Source organism: Mustelus asterias, chromosome 8 (genome assembly GCF_964213995.1).
Source record: "Mustelus asterias chromosome 8, sMusAst1.hap1.1, whole genome shotgun sequence".
Taxonomy (NCBI): Eukaryota; Metazoa; Chordata; class Chondrichthyes; order Carcharhiniformes; family Triakidae; genus Mustelus; species Mustelus asterias.
Window position 1 is genome coordinate 109,884,397 of NC_135808.1, and position 24,609 is coordinate 109,909,005.

At 46.1% G+C, this 24,609-nt stretch overlaps 2 protein-coding genes across 2 annotated transcripts in view; one reads left to right on the forward strand and one right to left on the reverse strand.

Moving 5' to 3' along the window:
• Positions 1-2,095, reverse strand: part of pcsk9 (proprotein convertase subtilisin/kexin type 9) — a 49,737-nt gene extending 47,642 nt beyond the window's left edge. Inside the window, exon 1 of the mRNA XM_078218713.1 lies at positions 1,951-2,095. Coding sequence (XP_078074839.1) covers positions 1,951-1,966 — 16 coding nt within the window. The 5' untranslated portion in view covers positions 1,967-2,095. The remainder of the gene's footprint in view (positions 1-1,950) is intronic.
• LOC144497440 (monocarboxylate transporter 13) overlaps positions 725-24,609 on the forward strand; it is a 45,595-nt gene continuing 21,710 nt past the window's right edge. The window contains exon 1 of the mRNA XM_078218714.1: positions 725-852. The gene's annotated coding sequence lies outside the window, so the exon portion shown is untranslated. The remainder of the gene's footprint in view (positions 853-24,609) is intronic.

Below are 24,609 nucleotides of genomic sequence, written 5' to 3' on the forward strand. Positions count from 1 at the left end.
TTTATACGTGTATGTTTAAAAAATAGGATGTCAGATAAACTACTGTTGAAAATATAAAATTTGCAGTAAACAATAGCACGATGGGATTATTCTCCCTTGAGTAGAGGAAGTTAAGAGGGATTTGAAATGCTCCAAATTAAGATGGGCTTTGATAAGAGTTAATAGGGTTGAAGAGTCAGTTATGAGGGGACACAAGTTAAAAGTGAGGGGTGGGAAGTTTTGCGGGGATTTGAGGAAAAACGTTTTTACTCAGACAATGGACGGTCTGGAATGCGCTGCCTGGGAGGGTGGTGGAGGCGGGATGCCTCACATTCTTTAAAAAGTACCTGGGTGAGTACTTAGCACGCCACAACATCTAAGGCCAAGGGCCGAGTGCTGGCAAGTGGGATTAGGTGGGCAGGTCAGGACATTTTGTGCGTCAGTGCAGACTCTATGGGCCGAAGGGCCTCTTCTGCACTGTAGTATTCTGTGATTCTGAATAAGGAGAATGATTGCAGGGTGTTACCAGAGGTCACATTTACATCATTTGCAAAATAAGTCAGGCAGGAGTTAATTTTTTGTCAAACTCAGCCAGTTGTTATGGTTTGCCTTAGGAGAGCGAGTGATGGATTGTAACCTTCAGAAGGGAATTCGATATGATTTTAGGAAGGGATACTTAGCAGGGCCATGGGGGAGGGGAGAAAGCAGGGTCCTGTGACTAGTTTTTAATATAGAGCCGGCGGGGTCTCTGCGTGGTGCTGATCCTACCACTTCCTTCAAGGCAGGGACCCAATAACAAACCATTTAAAAAAAAACATGATGTGAAAAATAATTTACATGCTGACAAAATATTGATACAGCTGAAACCTCAAGGTAAGGTGCCGGGAGCAATTTTTGCTGAGGGTGTCAGTAATTTAAAAAAGGAAGTTAATTTGGGCTGGTGGAAGTTTTTGGACTGTTGCAATCTGTTTATCCCGTGCGTTGTACCCAACATGTTTAATACGTCTGTGTTCAGGAACAAAACAGGCTGAATAAAGACACCGGCAGAAGATGGTTCACTGTACGGGGGAAGAGGGTGGGAGTCATTTATTAATATAAAGCCTGAAGAGCGAGCCAAGGCCGGAGTCAGCGGAGTATTGTATTTTTGTATTGTAGCCAATATTCCGGGACACTTGGTGGTGTAGAGGGGAGAGCTTTGTTTTAAAGGCGCACCCTTTAGCGATCCTTCTTTAGCAAGTTGCAAGCGGTGGGATAGAGTGCAGAGACTATGAGAAACATTCAGGACAAACCCACGACTGGGCAGGGAGGGAGAGAGACAGGCACACGCACAGAGATATAGACACACACGCACAGCGAGCCCAGACTATGGCGAATCATTCAAACAAGTCTAAGACTGGACAGAGAGGCAGAAGGAGCCCAGACTATGGAGATCGATTCAAACAAACCCAGGGCTGGACAGGCAGACAGACAGAGAGAGAGAGAAAGGAAGCACATTCAGTGGAGAACGATTCAGGGCAAACCCAGGACTAGACAGAGACACACACACACAAAGGGTGCACAAACAGTGGAGAATGATTCAAGACACACCCAGGGCTGGACAGAGAGAGGAAGTCATGATGTGGAGATGCCGGCGTTGGACTGGGGTAAACACAGTAAGAAGTTTAACAACACCAGGTTAAAGTCCAACAGGTTTATTTGGTAGCAAAAGCCACACAAGCTTTCGGGGCTTGAGTGGCTTTTGCTACCAAATAAACCTGTTGGACTTTAACCTGGTGTTGTTAAACTTCTTACAGAGAGAGGAAGTACAGGCAGTGGAGAAAATTCAACCAAACCCAGGACTGGAAATAGGAACAAGAATAGGCCATTGTCTGAAAAGTGCAGACAAAGCATGCCGTTTATAGAGAAAGAAAGGAGAGAGTGCAGAATGTAATGTTACAGTCATAGCTAGGGTGAAGAGAAGGATAAACTTACTGCAAGGTAGGTCCATTCTGAAGTCTGATGGCAGCAGGGAAGAAGCTGTTCTCGAATAGGTTGGTACCTGACCTCAGATCTTTGTTTCTTTATCCCGACGGGAGAAGGTGGAAGAGAGAATGTACGGGATGCCTGGGGTCCTTATTAATGCCGGCTGCTTTGCCGAGGCAGCGGGAAGTGTAGACATGGTCAATGGATGGGAGGCTGGTTTGCGTGATGGACCGGGGCTATATTCACGACCTTTTGTAGTTCCTTGGGCAGAGAAGGAGTCATACCAAGCTGTGATACAACCAGAAAAAATGCTCTCTATGGTGCATCTGTAAATGTTAGTGAGAGTCATAGCTGACACGCCAAATTTCCTTAGTCTTCTGAGAAAGTAGAGGTGTTGGTGGGCTTTCTTAACTATAGTGTCGGCATGGGGGGTCCAGTACAGTTTGTTGGTGATCTGGACAGCTAAAAACTTGAAGCTCTCTTGAAGTTTCTACTTCACCCCCGTTGATATAGACAGAGGCATGTTCTCCACTACGCTTTCTGAAGTTGATGACTATCTCCTTCATTTTGTTGACATTGAGGACGAGATTATTGTTGCCGCACCAGTTCACCAAATTCTCCAACTCATTCCTGTACTCTGTCTCGTCATTGTTTGAGATCTGACCCACTACGGTGGTGTCATCAGCAAACTTGAAATCGAGTTGGAGGGGAATTTGGCCACACAGTCATAGGTGTAATGTCTGAGTACATTAAAGTTCCTCGTACTCTTTATCCATCTTGCTTGTTGCATCCTCAAGGTATTTGAATTAATTAGTCAAACTCCAATGCCCTTTCCACTTAATTGAAACCTTTTAAGATCCAGAGGGGTATTAACCGGGTGGATGTGAAGACGGTGTTCCCTCTTGTGGGAGGATGTAGAACGAGGAGTCACTGTTTTAAAAAGTAAGGGGTCACTCAGACCGAGATGAGAAGGTGGTGAATCTCTGGAATTTTCTTCCTGAAAAGCAGTGGAAGCAGTCTTTCATTGTTTTTATGGCAGAGCTGGATAGATTATTGATTAATCAGGGGCGTAATAACTTGAGGGCGACTTGTAGTGACTTCAAGTTCGGAAGGGTTTATATGTATATACAAGCAACGGTCAGACAATCTAAAGACATGATTACACTCTGCTCCCCAGCTCCAACTGAGGTTCCTCCCAGGTCCTGATTGGTGCAGCTTCCTGTGCTGGCTGGCTCTCCATAGGGTCTGGACCGGTCACATGGCTGTCAGGGATCGCCCTCTTAAAGGGGCCATGCTACCACACCCTCCCCACCCCCTGCTCACGTTGAAGTTTATCTATGAATGAAACAGAAGGAACGTCATTAAACACAGGCAAGCGCAACTCAACAAGACAAGAAAGGAACCATCGGGAAAAACTAATCACAAATTCAATCTGTCTGGAACTTTCCCGACTCGCGGAACATCACAATTCAGTATTCCGATCTTCAGTGAGAAGGCATCTGGGCAGCTGTTGCAAACGGTAAACTCGTCAGCCCGGGGTCGAGCCCAGCCTCAGTAGCTGTTGTCTCATTTTCAACAAGCGCTGAGTGTCCCGTCTCCAAACTTACACAGGGAACCCTGTGACAGCAACTGCTAAACACGTGTCCTCCACAGGAGGTGCCTATCCATCCTCAGTATCAACCCCAGCTCCTTTCCTCACATAATCCACATGTCGTTTTACACGTCGACCTCGTGCTTCGAAAACGTAGGAAAACCGGTCCACTTCTTTCCACAATTTTTCCAGACACCCGTGTCAGTCCTGCTGCTAGGACTGGATCATCAACTTGGAAAACTCTGTCCTTCTTCCTTGAATCATGCGTTTGCTTCTAGGAGGCTTATCCAGCCTCCCAGCAAAGTCTGGAAATACTAAATCCGACTGGGTCTGCAGGCGATATCCTGACAGTGACTCGGCTGGTGTGACCCACGTTGTTGCATTTGACATGATATTGTATGACAGTAAGAAACTTGCTAAATATAAAGGCAATGGCCTTTGAGCTTGCTTCTTCGTTGATGATTTGAGCATTTATACAGCTGGTTCTGCTAACCATTTGGAAGCTGGGTGATAAGGTGCCGAGCGAACATGATGAACTGTAGATTGTCTGACACTAAGATCTCTGGGATGCCACGGATGGCAAAATTCTGCCTCAACTTATGAATGGTGGCTGTGGCCAGGGATCTGCAAACTCTATGTTTAGCCTTGCCCAAGGCCTACCTGGCCATTGGGTGCATATTTGCCGGTGGTGGAAATGCCCCTGGGGCTTCACAACTTGGGCGGTGACTGACTTCTTTTGATTTCTTTATCAATACCCAGCCACCAAACGTAACTTTGGATGAGTGCTTTCGTCCTGTTTTGTCTTGGGTGTGCGTCATGCATTTCTTGTAATAAAAGCTGTCGCCTTTGGGTGGCATTATATCACGAGCCCCCCCATAATAACATGACATCATCATGTGTTAATCTCCATTCTACATTGCTGGTTTAAGTTGCTCTGACATAGCATCACCATCCTTGCATTACCATCCTCTTAACCTTAGACAGTACTGAGTCTCTTTAGGTCCAAGTCTTAATGTGATTTGCTGAAACTGGCAGGTTCTTCCATCAAATGTAGCGCCAACATGATTTCTTGTGGTGCTGGTAGTGTGGGGATTGTTTGAGAAAGGGGTAAGAAGTTGAGTAAATCGCATTCCATATTTGTGTTCCTGGACAATGCTGGAAAGAGTAGCTGTACACAGCTAGCAATAGTGCCCATCTCTGTACCCTCACAGAGGCAATTGGTGGCACGGGTTTATCCTCTTACAATAAACCCAACAAAGATTTGTGATCTGACACTATGGTGAAATGTCTACCATGTGTGTGTATGTGTATATATATATATATATATATATTATACATGAAACTTTTTCACCGTATAAATTACTAAAATATTTTCCTTGTCTATCTGAGAATACTTTTTTCTGCATCTGATAATGTCCTAGAGGCAAATTTCCAGCCCTTCCAGCATCTTCTGGGACTAAGCTGCTCCCACTCCATAAGGTGAGGCATCACATGTAACTACTAATGGTTTGGTTGGATTGTAGTGTAGAAGCAGTGCCAGTGAGTGTAAAGCTTGCTTTACTTTTGGAACCACTGCCATCAGGACTAAAATTGTAGATATATTTTTCAGGAATCTACCATAATGGTACCATTCCCAGGAATGATTTTAATTCAGACACATTTTTAGGCTGAGGAACTTCCTTTATAAATTTAACTTTATCCTCCAAAGGATGTAAACCTTTCGCATCTACCCTTAAGAACCCTGGCAGAACTCTTAAGAGTATTGATAGGCAGAGATATCTGGGTTTAAGGTACACATATCACTGAAAGTGGCAACGCAGGTGGAGAAGGTAGTCAAGAAGGCATATGGCATGCTTGCCTTCATCGGCTGGGGCATTGAGTTTAAAAATTGGCAAGTCATGTTACAGCTTTATAGAACCTTAGTTAGGCTGCACTTGGAATATAGTGCTCAATTCTGGTCGCCACACTACCAGAAGGATGTGGAGGCTTTGGAGTGGGTACAGAAAAGCTTTATCAGGATGTTGCCTGGCATGGAGGGCATTAGCTATGAAGAGAGGTTGGAGAAACTTGGTTTGTTCTCACTGGAATGACAGAGGTTGAGGAATGACCTGATAGAAGTCTACAAGATTATGAGAGGCACGGTCAGAGTGGATAGTCAGAAGCTTTTTCCCAGAGTGGAAGAGTCAATTACTAGGTTTAAGATATGAAGGGTAAGGTTTAAAGGAGATGTATGAGGCAAGTTTTTTACACAGGTGCCTGGAACTTGCTGCCGGGGGAGGTAGTGAAAGCAGATACAATTGTGACTTTTAGGGGCCGTCTTGACAAATACATGAACAGGATGGGAATAGAGGGACATGGTCCGCGGAAGGGTAGGGCATTTTAGTTCAGTCAGGCAGCATGGTCTGTGCAGGCTTGGAGGGCTGAAGGGCCTGTTCCTGTGCTGTAATTTTCTTTGTTCTTTGTCCTTTGTACCCTGAAACCCAGGTATGTAACTTCATCTGCCTGGAAAGTGTATTTCTCACCTTTCAGACACACTATCGCCTCCTTAAATCTTCTTAAAACTTCCTCCACGTTTGACCTGCGTTCCTCAGATAAGGCTCCCATAATTAGGACGTCATCTACATTCGTTAGGGATACCCTGTAACAAATTTTCCATCGTACGTTGGAAAATGGTACAAGCTGATGAGACTCATGAAGGTAAATGTGTGTACTGGTATAGATTTTATGGGTGTTGATAGTAACCAACCTTCGAGAATCCTTATCCAACTCCAGCTGCTAGTAGGTGTGACTGAGGTAGAACTTGGGGTACTTCAGGCCCCCTGCTAATTTAGCATAGAGGTCCAATATTTTAGGAATAGGGTATCTGTCTATCTGAGTTCTTCGATTAGCAATTAATTTTGTAATCCCCACGTATTCTTACAGTTTGGAGACAGGGACTATGGGTGCAGCCCATTCCCAGAACTGCGCAGGTTTTATAATACCTTCCAGTCTCCCCAGATCTACTTTAACCTTGTGATGCATATGGCACTGGGTGAGCCCACAAAAACATTTGGTGTTGTCCTGGGATTCAGTTAGATTTTGACTTTGACTCCTTTGATTTGTCCCAGTTTCTTTTGAAAGATCTCCAAGTATTTACACAATAACTCTTGAAAACCTCCATCCCATAGGTTTAATCTTTCCAACCAATTTAATTTTATCTGCATCAACCAATCCCAACCCATTCGGCAGGGTCTGTGACTCTTGATTACTAAAACAGGCAGTTGAGCCGTTTAGTTCCTGTAGGAGACCACTGACCCTACTATCTTCAATGTCGCTTCTGTATAAGTAAACAAAATGGCTCCTCATTCACTCAATCCCATTGGTTGAAGACCTTTTCACAGGTAACGAAATGCCTACTCTCTTGTGACTGTGGTCGCAGCTCCTGTGTCGACCTCCATTTTAAGGGATTTTCCATTTATAGAATCCCTACAGTGCAGAAGGAGGCCATTCGGCCATCGAGTCTGCAGCGACCACAATCCCACCCAGGCCTTATCCCCGTAATCCCATGTATTTACCCTGCTGATCCCCCTGACACTAAGGAGCAATTTAGCATGGCCAATCCGCTTAACCTGCACGTCTTTGGACTGTGGGAGGAAACCGGAGCACCCGGAGGAAACCCACGGGGAGAATGTGCAAACTCCACACAGAGAGTCACCGGAGGCCGGAATGAACCTGGTTCCCTGGCACTGTGCGGTAGCAGTGCTAACCACTGCGCCACCCAAATAAAAATGAACACATGGCAACTTTAAAAAAAAATTACCATCAGAGATATCGCTGGGAGGCACTTTGTTTAGCTAGATCTGGTTTAGGGGCTTGGGTCCCTTGTCAGGCTCCTTATCCAGTGTTTTTGATGGAGTTGAACTAACCATTGGTGTTTTTTTCTCTTTGCATGTTCACACTTCACTTCACACTGTGCTTGTAAATGATCCTTCCAATTACATCAGAAATGCGCACAATTCCTGCATCGGCAGGTTTCTTGGGAGCGCTCTCTACCACAATGGAAACAAACTTCCCCTCCCCAGTATTCCCTTCTCGGGAATTGCTGCGCCCTCACTTGGGCTGTTCCTTACAGCACCCATTTCCTGCTGCAAATGGTTCCCCTTGTTGGGCACGCCCTGTAATTCGCTAATGCCCTGCTCAGTGCATTCATAGAAATCATCATAGAAACCCTACAGTACAGAAAGAGGCCATTCGGCCCATCGAGTCTGCACTGACCACAATCCCACCCAGGCCCTACCCCCATATCCTTACATATTTACCCACTAATCCCTCTAACCTATGCATCTCAGGACAATAAGGGCAATTTTTTTTTAGCATGGCCAATCAACCTAACCCACACATCTTTGGACTGTGGGAGGAAACCAGAGCACCCGAAGGAAACCCATGCAGACATGAGGAGAATGTGCAAACTCCACACAGACAGTGACCCAAGCCGGGAATCGAACCCAGGCCCCTGGAGCTGTGAAGCAGCTGTGCTAACCACTGTGCTACTGTGCCGCCTGGGCCATCTCCACAGCTTTTTCTAAGGAGATTTTGGTCTTAGCCAGCAACTCCTTCGTCTGTATTACAAGGCTGTTAATTCCACAGACCAAACGGTCCCTTAACATCTCTCCTAAAGCTGGGTCAAATTCACAGCGCTCTGCTAACCCTCTCAGTCTGGCCGCAAAATGAGAGACTGACTTCCGCTGGCTCTCGGATGGCAGGATGAAATTTATACCGCAGCATAATTATTGAGGGTCAGGGCTTAAAATTATTTTTGACCAATTCGACTATCTGGTTAAAAGACTTTGTGTGTGGAGTGTCTGGTGACGTTAAACTCCTCACGAGGCTGTAAGCCTGTGAGTCACAGACTGTTGGAAGAATCAACTTCCGTTTTTCTTCTGTCATTATGTCCGAAGATGTGCGGGTTAGGTTGATTGGCCAGGTTAAAAATTGCCCCTTAGAGTCCTGAGATGCGTAGGTTGGAGGGATTAGCGGGTAAATATGTGGGGGTAGGGCCTGGGTGGGATTGTGTCGGTGCAGACTCAATGGGCCGAATGGCCTCCTTCTGCACTGTAGGGATTCTATGATTCTATGATTATCTCATTTGTTACAAAGAGGTAACGCAGCCTTTTGATATATTGCCCCTAGTTTTCCATCTCTGGGTCAAACAAGTCAATTTTTCCAATTAAAGGCATTTTATGTGGCTTTTGTACCTCTTTGTAGCTTTGATGCTCGGTCCCCTCCCTCCCTAGCTGCACACTGTGAACTTCTGAGGACTATCAAAAAATAAAATCCTCGTTGCCAGTGTAATTTCTTGAGGCTGACTCGTTATGACTTCAAGTTAAGGAGGGTTTATTATTAACAATATAAATATGTGTATATAAGCAATGGTCAGACAGAACTAGAGACACAATTACACTCTCTGCTCCCTGGCTCCAACTGAGGTTCCTTCCTGGCCCCAGGCATATGCCTTGCTCCCAATTGGATCGACTTTCCAGGCTGGCTCTACATAGCATCTGGCCCGATCACGTGGCCCTCAGAGATCACCCCCTTAAAGGGGCCACACAACCACAGGGGGTAGGTGGGAAAGTGGGATTGAAGATACAATCAGATTAGCCATGATCTTACTGAATGGTGGAGCAGGTTCGATAGGCCGAGTGGCCTACCTCAGTTCCTAGTTTGTATGTCCGTATGTAAAACCATTTTAACCGTGCCCAATGGCGGTAAGATTTTCTAAATGTCCACTTGTGGTGCTGCAACCCCATGGGGTCAGGAATAACTCAACTTTGTGGAGTCATGACCTGGGTTAGGTTATATTATTGTGGCTGGTGTAATTTGAAAGTTGCTTCATCATGTTCCTGACACCCCGCTCACTCTCCCTCCCGCTCACTCTCCCTCCCGCTCACTCTCCCTCCCGCTCACTCTCCCTCCCGCTCACTCTCCCTCCCGCTCACTCTCCCTCCCGCTCACTCTCCCTCCCGCTCACTCTCCCTCCCGCTCACTCTCCCTCCCGCTCACTCTCCCTCCCGCTCACTCTCCCTCCCGCTCACTCTCCCTCCCGCTCACTCTCCCTCCCGCTCACTCTCCCTCCCGCTCACTCTCCCTCCCGCTCACTCTCCCTCCCGCTCACTCTCCCTCCCGCTCACTCTCCCTCCCGCTCACTCTCCCTCCCGCTCACTCTCCCTCCCGCTCACTCTCCCTCCCGCTCACTCTCCCTCCCGCTCACTCTCCCTCCCGCTCACTCTCCCTCCCGCTCACTCTCCCTCCCGCTCACTCTCCCTCCCGCTCACTCTCCCTCCCGCTCACTCTCCCTCCCGCTCACTCTCCCTCCCGCTCACTCTCCCTCCCGCTCACTCTCCCTCCCGCTCACTCTCCCTCCCGCTCACTCTCCCTCCCGCTCACTCTCCCTCCCGCTCACTCTCCCTCCCGCTCACTCTCCCTCCCGCTCACTCTCCCTCCCGCTCACTCTCCCTCCCGCTCACTCTCCCTCCCGCTCACTCTCCCTCCCGCTCACTCTCCCTCCCGCTCACTCTCCCTCCCGCTCACTCTCCCTCCCGCTCACTCTCCCTCCCGCTCACTCTCCCTCCCGCTCACTCTCCCTCCCGCTCACTCTCCCTCCCGCTCACTCTCCCTCCCGCTCACTCTCCCTCCCCCTCACTCTCCCTCCCCCTCACTCTCCCTCCCCCTCACTCTCCCTCCCCCTCACTCTCCCTCCCCCTCACTCTCCCTCCCCCTCACTCTCCCTCCCCCTCACTCTCCCTCCCCCTCACTCTCCCTCCCCCTCACTCTCCCTCCCCCTCACTCTCCCTCCCCCTCACTCTCCCTCCCCCTCACTCTCCCTCCCCCTCACTCTCCCTCCCCCTCACTCTCCCTCCCCCTCACTCTCCCTCCCCCTCACTCTCCCTCCCCCTCACTCTCCCTCCCGCTCACTCTCCCTCCCGCTCACTCTCCCTCCCGCTCACTCTCCCTCCCGCTCACTCTCCCTCCCGCTCACTCTCCCTCCCGCTCACTCTCCCTCCCGCTCACTCTCCCTCCCGCTCACTCTCCCTCCCGCTCACTCTCCCTCCCGCTCACTCTCCCTCCCGCTCACTCTCCCTCCCGCTCACTCTCCCTCCCGCTCACTCTCCCTCCCGCTCACTCTCCCTCCCGCTCACTCTCCCTCCCGCTCACTCTCCCTCCCGCTCACTCTCCCTCCCGCTCACTCTCCCTCCCGCTCACTCTCCCTCCCGCTCACTCTCCCTCCCGCTCACTCTCCCTCCCGCTCACTCTCCCTCCCGCTCACTCTCCCTCCCGCTCACTCTCCCTCCCGCTCACTCTCCCTCCCGCTCACTCTCCCTCCCGCTCACTCTCCCTCCCGCTCACTCTCCCTCCCGCTCACTCTCCCTCCCGCTCACTCTCCCTCCCGCTCACTCACCCTCCCGCTCACTCACCCTCCCGCTCACTCACCCTCCCGCTCACTCACCCTCCCGCTCGATGAACTTCACCTTGTGTTTCCCACTCACGGACAACAAACTGTTGATACTTTTGTTGTCTGGGCTCCAGTTATTACTGCTTGGCTCCTTGTGCTGGGCACACAGAGAGAGGGAGAGTGCTGCCTCCTAATAATTAGAAATATAAATGTACAGAGAGAAGGGAGTAGAGAATTTCTACACTATCAGCATGTAAATGTAACTGGATTTCACAGAGGGTCAGAGTCTAACATTAAACATTTTATAACAGGAGTTTACACAATCTTGTAAAGTGCTAAACAAATGTCCTCCCACTTGCTTCAACCCAGAGTGAGGAGAAATCCTCAATCTTAATTCCAGATTGACGGTGCAAGTTTAGCATCAGTGCATCTCCTGCATTTACATCAAACCTGGTGTGTGAGTGCATCCTAAAATTCAATGGAGTTAGTGAGAGGGAACCTGACCTACAACCTTAACGTTTGCATAAAGGTACTGCCATAGTAGCTAACATGTAAGCAAAGTTTGGGTTTATGAACCTGGGTTCACAGGGTTAAAAATTGCTATTTTGCACTTCATTAGCTTTCGTTTCTCGTTCGATTTCGGAAAGCCAATCAGAGTTGTGTGTGGGCTGAGGGAAGAGGCACATCCTGACTGCGCGAGTCTCTACAAGCCGAACGAGGGAGGAAATTCCTACCTCATCATTGAAATAAAACCAACTTCAGGATTTGAACTGGGTTCTGCGGGTGGGCTTTGCAGGACAGCTGTACACATCCCCCATCGGGTAGTTGCTGAGGGTGTGAGCTATTGCCTCTTCCACAACAGCCCATAAAATTACGCTCCCGCTCCCCCCTCCTGCAGGCTGCCTTTCAGACACTTGTAAACAAGCTGCTGCTTAATTTATCCTTCCTCACAGATTGAATTACTGGGTTTTATGTGCAATGTGTGAGATGTGGGTGGTTGTGCAAGGGATATGCTTGGGAAAAGTTCGCCTGGACAAGGATCTGGTGAACTGACCAGGCTGATACTTAATCTCTAGGATTTTGATTGTAAAATGTAATTTTGTACAGACAACAAGGACCCACAGGGTTTGGTCTCTTTCCTGTATTGTTGGTCAAGTCTCAGTCAGGTGACTGTAGAGTCTCTGGAATCATTTCTGTTCCTGTCAGGAAATTTGGTTGCTTCATGATAATTCCTGTTGTGTAACCCCTGAATACTGGTATGTGCTGCCTACTATTTGTTGCTAAGTGACTTTGATGCTGAATAATTTTTTTATTCTTTCATGGGGTGTGGGCATTGCTGGCTGGGCCAGCATTTATTGCCCTTAAGGGGGGACACTTTTTTTCAGAGTCAACCACGCTGCTGTGTCCCTGGAGTCACATGTAGGCCAGACAAGGAAGGATGGCAGATTTCCTGCCCTAAAGAAATGAGTGAACCAGATGGGTTTTATATATTTAATATTATTGCATCAAAGTTCAGAATCCTAATCAAACTACCTGTAACTGTAAGAAAAAGCTTGCATTTATATAACATAGGGGCAGGAGAAGGCCACTCAGCCCATTGAGCTTGCAGCGCTATTCAATACTGTCATAGCTGATCATCCACTTCAATGCCGTTTTCCCACCGTATCACTGTGTCTCTTTATGTCATTGGCATTTAGTAATCTGTCAATTTCTACTCCAAACTGACCGAGTTTCCACAACTCCCTGCGGTAGAGAATTTCAGAGATTTACAACCCTCTGTGTTAAGAAATTTCTCATCACCTTGGTACTAATTGGTTATGTTGAAGTTGTATCCCCTTGGTTCTAGACTCTCTAACCAGGGGGAAACATCTTACCTACATCTACCCTGTCTGTTCCTTCTAAGTATTTTGTAGGTTTCAATGAGATCACCTCTCATTCCTTGGAGAGTACAGGCCCAGCTTTCCCAATCTCTATTCATAGGACAGTATTGCCATTCCGGAACAAGCATGGTGAACCTTTGTTGCACTCCCTCTTATGGCAATAATATCCTTCCTAAGATAAGGAGACCAAAGCTGCAAAGAGTATTCTAGGTGCAGCCTAACCAAGCTTCTATATAATTGAAGCAAGACTTTGCTACTCCTGTACTCAAATCCTCTTACAATACAGATCAGCGTACCATTAGCCTTAGTAATTGACTGTTGCACCTGCATGCTAGCCTTCAGGGCCTTATGATGAGGACCCCTGGGTACTTTTGTACATCTACATTTTCTAATCTCTCGACATTTAGGAAATACTCTACACATCTGTTCATTGTACTAAAGTGGATAACCTCATTTTTTCCACATTCTATTCCATCTGCCAGGTTCTTGCCCACTCTCTCCAAATAGGGAGGCAATGGCCTAGTGGTATTATTGCTAGACTATTAATCCAGAAACTTGGCTAATGTCCTGGGGATCCAGGTTCGAATCCTGCCACTGCAGATGGTAGAATTTGAATTCAATAAAAAATATCTGGAATCAAGAAACTACTGATGACCATGAAACCGTTGTCGATTGTCGGAAAAACTCATCTAGTTCACTAATGTTCTTTAGGGAAGGAAATCTGGTCTGACCTACACATGAGTCCAGAGCCACAGCAATGTGGTTGACTCTCAACTCCCCTCAGACAACTCTGGATGGGCAATAAACACTGGCCAGCCAGCGACGCCCATGTCCCACTAATGATTTTTTAAAAATCCTCTTGAAACTGCTTTATGTCTTCCTCTCACCACACACTGCCGCCTAGCTTTGTATCATCCATCAACTTGGAAATATTGCATTTGGTCCCCACATTGAAATTGTAGACACATGTTGTGAACAGCTGGGCCTGAATAATGATCTCTGCGGCACTCCACCAGCCACAACCTGGCAACATGAGTGAGTAGGAATAAACAGGTCATCGTGTTTTCTGTCTGTTAACCAATCCTTACTCCATGTCAGTATTTAACTTCCTATCACATGTGCTTTAATTTTGCTAAAGTGCTTCCTGTGGGGGAGTCTATCAAAAGCCTTTGAAAATCCACTGTTTCTCCTTTATCCAGTCTGTTAGTAAGATCCTCAAAAAGCAGGTTTGTCACACATGATTTCCCATTCGTAAATCCATGCAGGCTATGTCGAATCAGACCATTATTATCCAAGTGCCCATTTATTACAACTTTTCTAATAGATTCTAGCATTTTTCCCTACTACTGATATAAGGCTGTAGTTCCCCGTTTTCGCTCTCCCTCTCTTTAAATAGAGGAATGACGTTTGCTACCATCCAATCTGCAGGAATCATTCCAGAATCTATTACATTTTGTGCAGTGTTACAGGAATAGGGTGGGAAGTGGACCTGAGTAAGAGAGTCTGTGCAGATTTGATGGGCTGACTGGCCTCCTTCTGCACTGTAGGGATTCTATGGGAGATGATCACCAGTTGCCTCCTTCTGCACTGTAGGGATTCTATGGAAGATGCTCACCAATCCACTATCTCCATCGATACCTCTTTGGGATGTAGATAATCAGGTCAGGGGACTCATCAAGAATCAGTTCCATTAATTTCTCCAATACAAATTTCATTTAATTTCTCGTTCTCCCCAGTCCTTGGTCCTCCAATTCTTAGAGATTTCTTGTATTTTCCTCAGTGAAAATAGACACAGGGTAATTCTTTAGCACATATGTTACGATCCCTGTCGAGATGAATAACTCTTTAAAAGTTATATGAATTTCTGAGTGACATAGTGCAAAGAATACCACACACCGCGGACATTTTCTCTTCCACCTTCTTCCGTCGGGAAAAAGATAACAAAAATCTGAGATCACGTACCAACCGAGTCAAGAACAGCTTCTTCCCTGCTGCTGTCAGACTTTTGAATGGACCTACCTTGCATTAAGTTGATCTTTCTCAATACCCCAGCTATGACTGTAACGCTACATTCTGCACTCTCTCGTTTCCTTCTCTATGAACGGTATGCTTTGTATAGCATGCAAGAAACAATATTTTTCACTGTATGTTAATACATGTGACAATAATAAATCAAATCAAATAACCCAATATTTCATGTTTTACTATAACAAACAAAAACCAACATTGACTAAACATCGCTTGGTAAGCAACTGATACACTAAAATAGAGTATCTCCATTAACTTCTTAATACAACCAAAACCCCCATGCCACATTTATACTTTATACCGCACTCTCAATGGATGTAGTCTTGAGCATAAAGCCCCAAGATCCTCCTGGCTTTAACAGATCTCTTCTCCCTGCCCCACCAGGATGCATAGTCCAATGTCCTTTTAAAATAAAGTCCCATCACTCAATCTTCTGAGCATTACCAAAGGGGCTTCCAGTTGCCTCCATGGTCTTTAACTCTCTTGAATTTAATCTGATTTATTATTGTCACATGTATTAACATACAGTGTGAAGTATTGTTTCTTGCGCGCTATACAGACAAAGCATACCGTACATAGAGAAGAAATGCAGAATGTACTGTTAGAGTCATAGCTGGGGGGTTGAGAAAGATCAACTTAATACAAGGTAGGTCCATTCAAAAGTCTGATGGCAGCAGGGAAGAAGCTGTTCTTGAGTTGGTTGGTACGTGACCTCAGACTTGTTCCTGACGGAAGAGAGTGGAAGAAGGTGCGTGGGGTCCTTGATTATCCTGGCTGCTTTTCCGAAGCAGCAGCAAGTGTAGACAGAGTCAATGGATGGGAGGTTTGAGTGATGGACTCGGCTTCGTTCACAACCCTTTGTAGTTTCTTGCGGTCTTGGAGAGAGAGGGAGCCATGCTAAGCCGTGATACAACCAGAAAGGATGCTTTCTATGGTGCATCTGTAGAAGTTGGTGAGAGTTGTAGTGGACATGCCAAATTTCCTTAGCCTCCTAGAAAGTAGAGGTGTTGGTGGGCTTTATTAACTATAGCGTCTGCATGGAGGGACCAGTAAAACGTCTCACGACACCAGGTTAAAGTCCAACAGGTTTATTTGGTAGCACCAGCCTTTGGAATATCGCTCCTTCTTCAGGTGAATGAAGAGTTTTGTTCACAAACAGGGCATCTATAGACACAAACTCAATTTACAAGATAATGGTTTGAATGCGAGTCTTTACAGGTAATCAAGTCTTAAAGATACAGACAATGTGAGTGGAGAGAGGGTTAAGCACAGGTTAAAGAGACGTGTATTGTCTCCAGACAGGACAGTTAGTGAGATTTTGCAAGCCCAGGCAAGTTGTGGGGGTTACAGATAGTGTGACATGAACCCAAGATCCCGGGTAAGGCTGTCCTCATGTGTACGGAACTTGGCTATCAGTCTCTGCTCAGCGATTCTGCGTTGTCATGTGTCGTGAAGGCTGCCTTGGAGAACGCTTACCCGAAGATCAGAGGCTGAATGCCCTGTGACTGCTGAAGTGTTCCCCAACAGGAAGAGAACACTTCTGCCGAATGATTGTCGAGCAGTGTTCATTCATCCGTTGTCATAGCGTCTGCGTGGTCTCCCCAATGTACCATGTCTCTGGACATCCTTTCTTGCAGCGTAACAGGTAGACAACGTTGGCTGAGTCACAAGAGTATGTACCGTGTACCTGGTGGATGGTGTTCTCACGTGAGATGATGGCATCCGTGTCGAGGGACCAGGACAGGTTGTTGGCGATCTGGACACCTAGAAACTTGAAGCTTTCAATCTTTTCCACATCCTCTCCATTGATGTAGACAGGGGCATGTTCTGCACTAAGCTTCCTGAAGTCAATGACTATCTCCTTCGTTTTGGTGACATTGAGGGAGAGATCATTGTCCTCACACCAGTTCACCAGATTCTCTATCTCATTCCTATACCCTGTCTCATCATTGTTTGAGATCTGACCCACTACTACAGTGGTGTGATCAGCAAACTTGAAAATTGAGTTGGTGGGGAATTTGGCCACACAGTCATAGGTGTATAAGGTAAAAAAATACTTGATGGAGGTACAAGTGGGATGAAATCTGACTAGATTCAAACAGATTTTTCCCGAGCAACAGATCAACTTCATTCAAATGAATAGCAGGAACAGGAGCACCATCTGATGGTGTGAACTGGTATTGCAGGGTGCAAGTAAGATACTGCTTTGGCCTGGGATTTCCTGTCAACAAGCAGTGGTGTTCTCTGCTGATTGCACAAAGAAATGTGTACGTATCCTAGTCCCTAAACTGCAATGAGAGCTTGCACTTTGTGCTGCAGCATGGTTCAACATTAAAAGCATCAGTGAAGTCTAGCAGCCTGGTGCATTTGGACAAATCTGTGTCCCCTAATGACGTTACAAGTGTAAGACCAACCCCTTGAGTCTCTCTTCGGCTTAATGGCAGGTGGGTATTATATTATGGCTTTAAATACTTAAAGACTGAATGCTTTTAAAAAAAAAACTTTTTAAACAATTTTAAGAACCTTTTGAAAAACTATCACCAAGGTCCCTCATGGCAGACTGGTGCAGAAGATGGAGTCGCATGGGATCAGAGGTGAGCTGGCAGGGTGAATACAGAACTGGCTCGGTCATAGATGACAGAGGGTAGCAGTGGAAGGGTGCGTTTCTGAATGGAGGGCTGTGACAAGTGGCGTTCCTCAGGGATCAGTGCTGGGACCTTTGCTGTTCATAATATATATAAATGATTTGGAAGAAAATGTAACTGGTTTGATTAGTAAGTTTGCGGATGACACAAAGATTGGGGGATTTGCGGATAGCGATGAGGACCATCAGAGGATACAGCAGGATATAGATCGGTTGGAGGCTTGGGCGGAGAGATGGCAGATGGAGTTTAATCCGCACAACTGTGAGGTAATGCATTTTGGAAGGTCTAATAAAGATAGGAAATATACAGTAATTGGCCAAACCCTTAAGAGTATTGATAGGCAGAGGGATCTGGGTGTACAGATACACAGGTCACTGAAAGTGGCAACGCAGGTGGAGAAGGTAGTCAAGAAGGCATACGGCATGCTTACCTTCATCGGCCAGGGCAATGAGTTTAAAAATTGGCAAGTCATGTTACACCTTTATAGAATCTTAGTTAGGCCGCACTTGGAATATAGTGTTCAATTCTGGTCGCCACACTACCAGAAGGATGTGGAGGCTTTGGAGAGGGTACTGAAGAGATTTACCAGGATGTTGCCTGGCATGGAGGGCATTAGCTATGAGGAGAGGTTGGAGAAACTTGGTTTGTTCTCTCTGGAATAATGGAGGTTGAGGGGCGACCTGATAGAAGTCTACAAGATTATGAGAGGCATGGACAGAGTGGATAGTCAGAAGCTTTTTCCCAGGGTGGAAGAGTCAATTACTAGGGGGCATAGGTTTAAGGGGCAAGGTTTAAAGGAGATGTACGAGGCAAGTTTTTTACACAGAGAGTGGTGGGTGCCTGGAACTCGCTGCCGGGGGAGGTAGTGGAAGCAGATACAATAGTGAATTTTAAGGGGTGTCTGGACAAGTACATGTATAGGATGGGAATAGAGGGATATGGTCCCCGGAAAGGTAGGGGGTTTTAGTTCAGTCGGGCAGCATGGTTGGTGCAGGCTTGGAGGGCCGAAGGGCCTGTTCCTGTACTGTAATTTTCTTTTTTCTTCTTTGCTCTTTGTTTAAATACTTGTAAACATTTTTAATACTTGAAACATTAAAATCCTTAAACAATGTTTCAATATGCAGGGGAACATCTTAGACAAACTAGTTTAGTTTTGAACAGGAGCAGCGACTCCACAGCATGAAGACGATTGTAAAAGTGTAAGTGGTGATTTGAAAAGTCTAGAAAAACATGGAAGTATTACAGAAACATAGAACATAGAACATAGAACATTACAGCGCAGAACAGGCCCTTCGGCCCACGATGTTGCACCGACCAGTTAAAAAAAAACTGTGACCCTCCAACCTAAACCAATTTCTTTTCGTCCATGAACCTATCTACGGATCTCTTAAACGCCCCCAAACTAGGCGCATTTACTACTGATGCTGGCAGGGCATTCCAATCCCTCACCACCCTCTGGGTAAAGAACCTACCCCTGACATCGGTTCTATAACTACCCCCCCTCAATTTAAAGCCATGCCCCCTCGTGCTGGATTTCTCCATCAGAGGAAAAAGGCTATCACTATCCACCCTATCTAAACCTCTAATCATCTTATATGTTTCAATAAGATCCCCTCTTAGCCGCCGCCTTTCCAGCGAAAACAATCCCAAATCCCTCAGCCTCTCCTCATAGGATCTCCCCTCCATACCAGGCAACATCCTGGTAAACCTCCTCTGCACCCTCTCCAAAGCCTCCACATCCTTCCTGTAATGTGGGGACCAGAACTGCACACAGTACTCCAAGTGCGGCCGCACCAGAGTTGTGTACAGTTGCAACATAACGCTACGACTCCTAAATTCAATCCCCCTACCAATAAACGCCAAGACACCATATGCCTTCTTAACAACCTTATCTACTTGATTCCCAACTTTCAGGGATCTATGCACACATACACCTAGATCCCTCTGCTCCTCCACACTATTCAAAGTCCTCCCGTTAGCCCTATACTCAACACATCTGTTATTCCTACCAAAGTGAATTACCTCACACTTCTCCGCATTAAACTCCATCCGCCACCTCTCGGCCCAACTTTGCAACCTGTCTAAGTCTTCCTGCAAACTACGACACCCTTCCTCACTGTCTACCACACCACCGACTTTGGTGTCATCAGCAAATTTGCTAATCCACCCAACTATACCCTCATCCAGATCATTAATAAATATTACAAACAGCAGTGGCCCCAAAACAGATCCCTGAGGTACACCACTTGTAACCGCACTCCATGATGAATATTTACTATCAACCACCACCCTCTGTTTCCTATCCGCTAGCCAATTCCTGATCCAATTTCCTAGATCACCCCCAATCCCATACATCTGCATTTTCTGCAGAAGCCTACCATGGTGAACCTTATCAAACGCCTTACTAAAATCCATATATACCACGTCCACTGCCTTGCCCCCATCCACCTCCTTGGTCACTTTCTCAAAAAACTCAATAAGGTTAGTAAGGCACGACCTACCTGCCACAAAACCATGCTGACTATCACCTATCAATTCATTACTCTCCAAATAACTATAAATCCTATCCCTTATAATTTTTTCCAACATCTTGCCGACAACAGAAGTGAGACTCACCGGTCTATAATTCCCGGGGAAGTCTCTGTTCCCCTTCTTAAACAATGGGACAACATTCGCTAACCTCCAATCTTCTGGTACTATACCAGAGGCCAACGACGACCTGAAGATCAGAGCCAGAGGCTCTGCAATCACTTCTCTTGCCTCCCAGAGAATCCTTGGATAAATCCCATCCGGACCAGGGGATTTATCTATTTTCAGACCCTCCAGAATATCCTGCACATCCTCCTTATCAACTGTAATACTGTCTATTCTACTCCCTTGCAACCCAGTGTCCTCCTCAGCTATATTCATGTCCCCTTGCGTGAACACCGAAGAGAAATATTGGTTCAATGCTTCACCAATCTCCTCCGGTTCCACACATAACTTCCCTCTGCCATCTATAACTGGCCCTAAACTTGCCCTAACCAACCTTCTGTTCTTGACATACCTATAGAACGCCTTAGGATTCTCTTTAACCCTATCCGCCAAAGTCTTCTCATGTCCCCTTTTAGCCCTTCTAAGCTCGCTCTTCAACTCCCTCTTAGCCAATCTAAAGCTTTCTAGTGCACTACCCGAGTGCTCACGTCTCATCCGAACATAAGCCTCCTTTTTCTTTTTAACCAACAAAGAAACTTTTTTGGTGCACCACGGTTCCCTAGCCCTACCAATTCCTCCTTGCCTGACAGGGACATACCTATCACAGACTCGCAGTAGCTGCTCCTTGAAAAAACTCCACATGTCGGACGTTCCCAGTCCCTGTAATCTCCTAGTCCAACCTATGTTTCCTAATTCTCTCCTAATAGCCTCATAATTACCCTTCCCCCAGCTAAAACCACTGGCCCGAGGTTCATGCCTATCCCTTTCCATCACTAAGGTGAACGTAACCGAATTGTGGTCACTATCACCAAAATGCACACCAACTTCCAAGTCTAGCACCTGGTCTGGCTCATTTCCCAGCACCAGATCCAATATAGCCTCACCTCTAGTTGGCCTGTCTACATACTGAGTCAAAAAACCTTCCTGCACGCTTTGAACAAAAACTGACCCCTCTAACGAGCTAGAGCTATAACAATTCCAGTCAATATTAGTCAAGTTAAAATCCCCCATAACAATTGCCCTATTACTTTCACTCCTAAGCAGGATTGACTCCGCAATCCTTTCCTCAACCTCTCTAGAACTTTTAGGAGGTCTATAAAAGACTCCCAACAGGGTGACCTCTCCTCTCCTATTTCTAATCTCCGCCCATACTACCTCAACAGATAAGTCCTCATCAAACCTCCTCTCTGACACTGTGATACAATCTCTGACCAATAATGCTACCCCTCCCCCTCTTCTACCTCCTTCCCTACTTCGACTAAAACATTTGAACCCCGGGACCTGCAGCATCCATTCCTGCCCCTGCTCTATCCATGTCTCTGAAATAGCCACAACATCGAAGTCCCAGGTACTGATCCACGCTGCAAGTTCACCCACTTTATTGCGAATACTCCTGGCATTGAAGTATACACATTTCAAACCCTGCTCCACCCCACCTCTGCAATGCCGTGCATTGCAGTCCCCATCCATGCATCCCTCACTTTCAGCCCCACTACTCAGGATCCCTCCCCCCCCCCGAATCAGTTTAAACCTCCCTGCATGGCCTTAGCAAATTTACCCCCCAGGATATTGGTCCCCTTCTGATTAAGGTGTAGACCATCCTTCTCATAGAGGTCACACCTTCCCCAGTACGAGCCCCAATTGCTTAAGTACCTGAACCCCTCCCTCCTGCACCATCCCCTCAGCCATGAATTCAAACCTTCCCTCTCCCTATTCCTCTCTAAACTATCCCGTGGTACAGGCAAGAGTCCAGAGATAACCACTCTGTCAGTCTTGGCCTTTAGTTTCCACCCCAACTCCATAAATCCCTGCCTAATATCCCCTTCCCCTATCCTCCCTATGTCGTGTGTCCCCACATGTACAATAACTTGTGGTTTATCTCCCTCCCCCCTAAGAGTCCTGAATACCCTGTCAGACACATCCCGGACCCCAGCCCCTGGTAGGCAACACACCAACCCTGAGTCCCTACCTTTAGTTCCGACCCTCCTATCTGTCCCCTTAATTGTGGAGTCCCCAATCACAAGGCCCAGTCTTTTACAGCCCCTAACCACCTGAGCTTTCTCACTCGGCTCACCCCCAGAGATCTGCTCTCTATGCTCAGTTGATTCCTCCTCAACTGTAGCCTCCAGCACCGAAAACCTATTATGGAGGGGAACCGCCCCAGGGGATTGTCTTCCCGATTGCTTCTTACCCCTCCTCCTGGCATTGACCCAAGCCTCATTTCTAGGAGTTACTATTTCTCTATAACTCCTATCAACTTCCACCTCCGCCTCCCGAATTATGCGGAGTTCCTCTACCTCCCCCTCCAGCTCCTTTACACGCTCCTCCAGAAGCTGCAATCTAATGCACTTCTTACAACTAAAATCTCCTGAAACACTACTGGATTTCCTCACCACATACATCCCACAGGAGATGCAGCATACTGCCTGAACTGCCATCCCTGAAGCCATTACCAGCAAGAAAAAAAGAAAACAAAAAACTTCCCCACACTTATAATTAGGTTAGAGGAGGATGGAAGGGTGGGATCCTCTACCAGTGTAGAGGATCGGGTATCTCCTCTGCACCAATTTATAGGGCTAGGGGCCCGAGAGAAAAAAAAAAACTACTACTGAGGGGGAACCACCCAGGTAACTGACTTTTAAAGTTAAAATAAAAACCCTTCCCAGACTCCTTTGCTGCCCACTTCTAGTTTTCACATTAAACTTGAAAAACTGCTGTTAAAGTAAAGGCCAAAAAAATACACACACTCGCTGACTAATTAAATAAATAAACAATTCAATTAATCCAATTAATCTCTTACCAGCACTGCTGCTTTTCAATCACCCCTCTCAGCTTGCTCCAGTGGATCAATGAGGGGGAACCTCCCAGGTAACTGACTTTTAAAGTTAAAATAAAAACCCTTCCCAGACTCCTTTGCTGCCCACTTCTAGTTTTCACATTAAACTTGAAAAACTGCTGTTAAAGTAAAGGCCAAAAAAATACACACACTCGCTGACTAATTAAATAAATAAACAATTCAATTAATCCAATTAATCTCTTACCAGCACTGCTGCTTTTCAATCACCCCTCTCAGCTTGCTCCAGTGGATCAATGAGGGGGAACCTCCCAGGTAACTGACTTTTAAAGTTAAAATAAAAACCCTTCCCAGACTCCTTTGCTGCCCACTTCTAGTTTTCACATTAAACTTGAAAAACTGCTGTTAAAGTAAAGGCCAAAAAAATACACACACTCGCTGACTAATTAAATAAATAAACAATTCAATTAATCCAATTAATCTCTTACCAGCACTGCTGCTTTTCAATCACCCCTCTCAGCTTGCTCCAGTGGATCAATGAGGGGGAACCTCCCAGGTAACTGACTTTTAAAGTTAAAATAAAAACCCTTCCCAGACTCCTTTGCTGCCCACTTCTAGTTTTCACATTAAACTTGAAAAACTGCTGTTAAAGTAAAGGCCAAAAAAATACACACACTCGCTGACTAATTAAATAAATAAACAATTCAATTAATCCAATTAATCTCTTACCAGCACTGCTGCTTTTCAATCACCCCTCTCAGCTTGCTCCAGTGGATCAATGAGGGGGAACCTCCCAGGTAACTGACTTTTAAAGTTAAAATAAAAACCCTTCCCAGACTCCTTTGCTGCCCACTTCTAGTTTTCACATTAAACTTGAAAAACTGCTGTTAAAGTAAAGGCCAAAAAAATACACACACTCGCTGACTAATTAAATAAATAAACAATTCAATTAATCCAATTAATCTCTTACCAGCACTGCTGCTTTTCAATCACCCCTCTCAGCTTGCTCCAGTGGATCAATGAGGGGGAACCTCCCAGGTAACTGACTTTTAAAGTTAAAATAAAAACCCTTCCCAGACTCCTTTGCTGCCCACTTCTAGTTTTCACATTAAACTTGAAAAACTGCTGTTAAAGTAAAGGCCAAAAAAATACACACACTCGCTGACTAATTAAATAAATAAACAATTCAATTAATCCAATTAATCTCTTACCAGCACTGCTGCTTTTCAATCACCCCTCTCAGCTTGCTCCAGTGGATCAATGAGGGGGAACCTCCCAGGTAACTGACTTTTAAAGTTAAAATAAAAACCCTTCCCAGACTCCTTTGCTGCCCACTTCTAGTTTTCACATTAAACTTGAAAAACTGCTGTTAAAGTAAAGGCCAAAAAAATACACACACTAGCTGACTAATTAAATAAATAAACAATTCAATTAATCCAATTAATCTCTTACCAGCACTGCTGCTTTTCAATCACCCCTCTCAGCTTGCTCCAGTGGATCAATGAGGGGGAACCTCCCAGGTAACTGACTTTTAAAGTTAAAATAAAAACCCTTCCCAGACTCCTTTGCTGCCCACTTCTAGTTTTCACATTAAACTTGAAAAACTG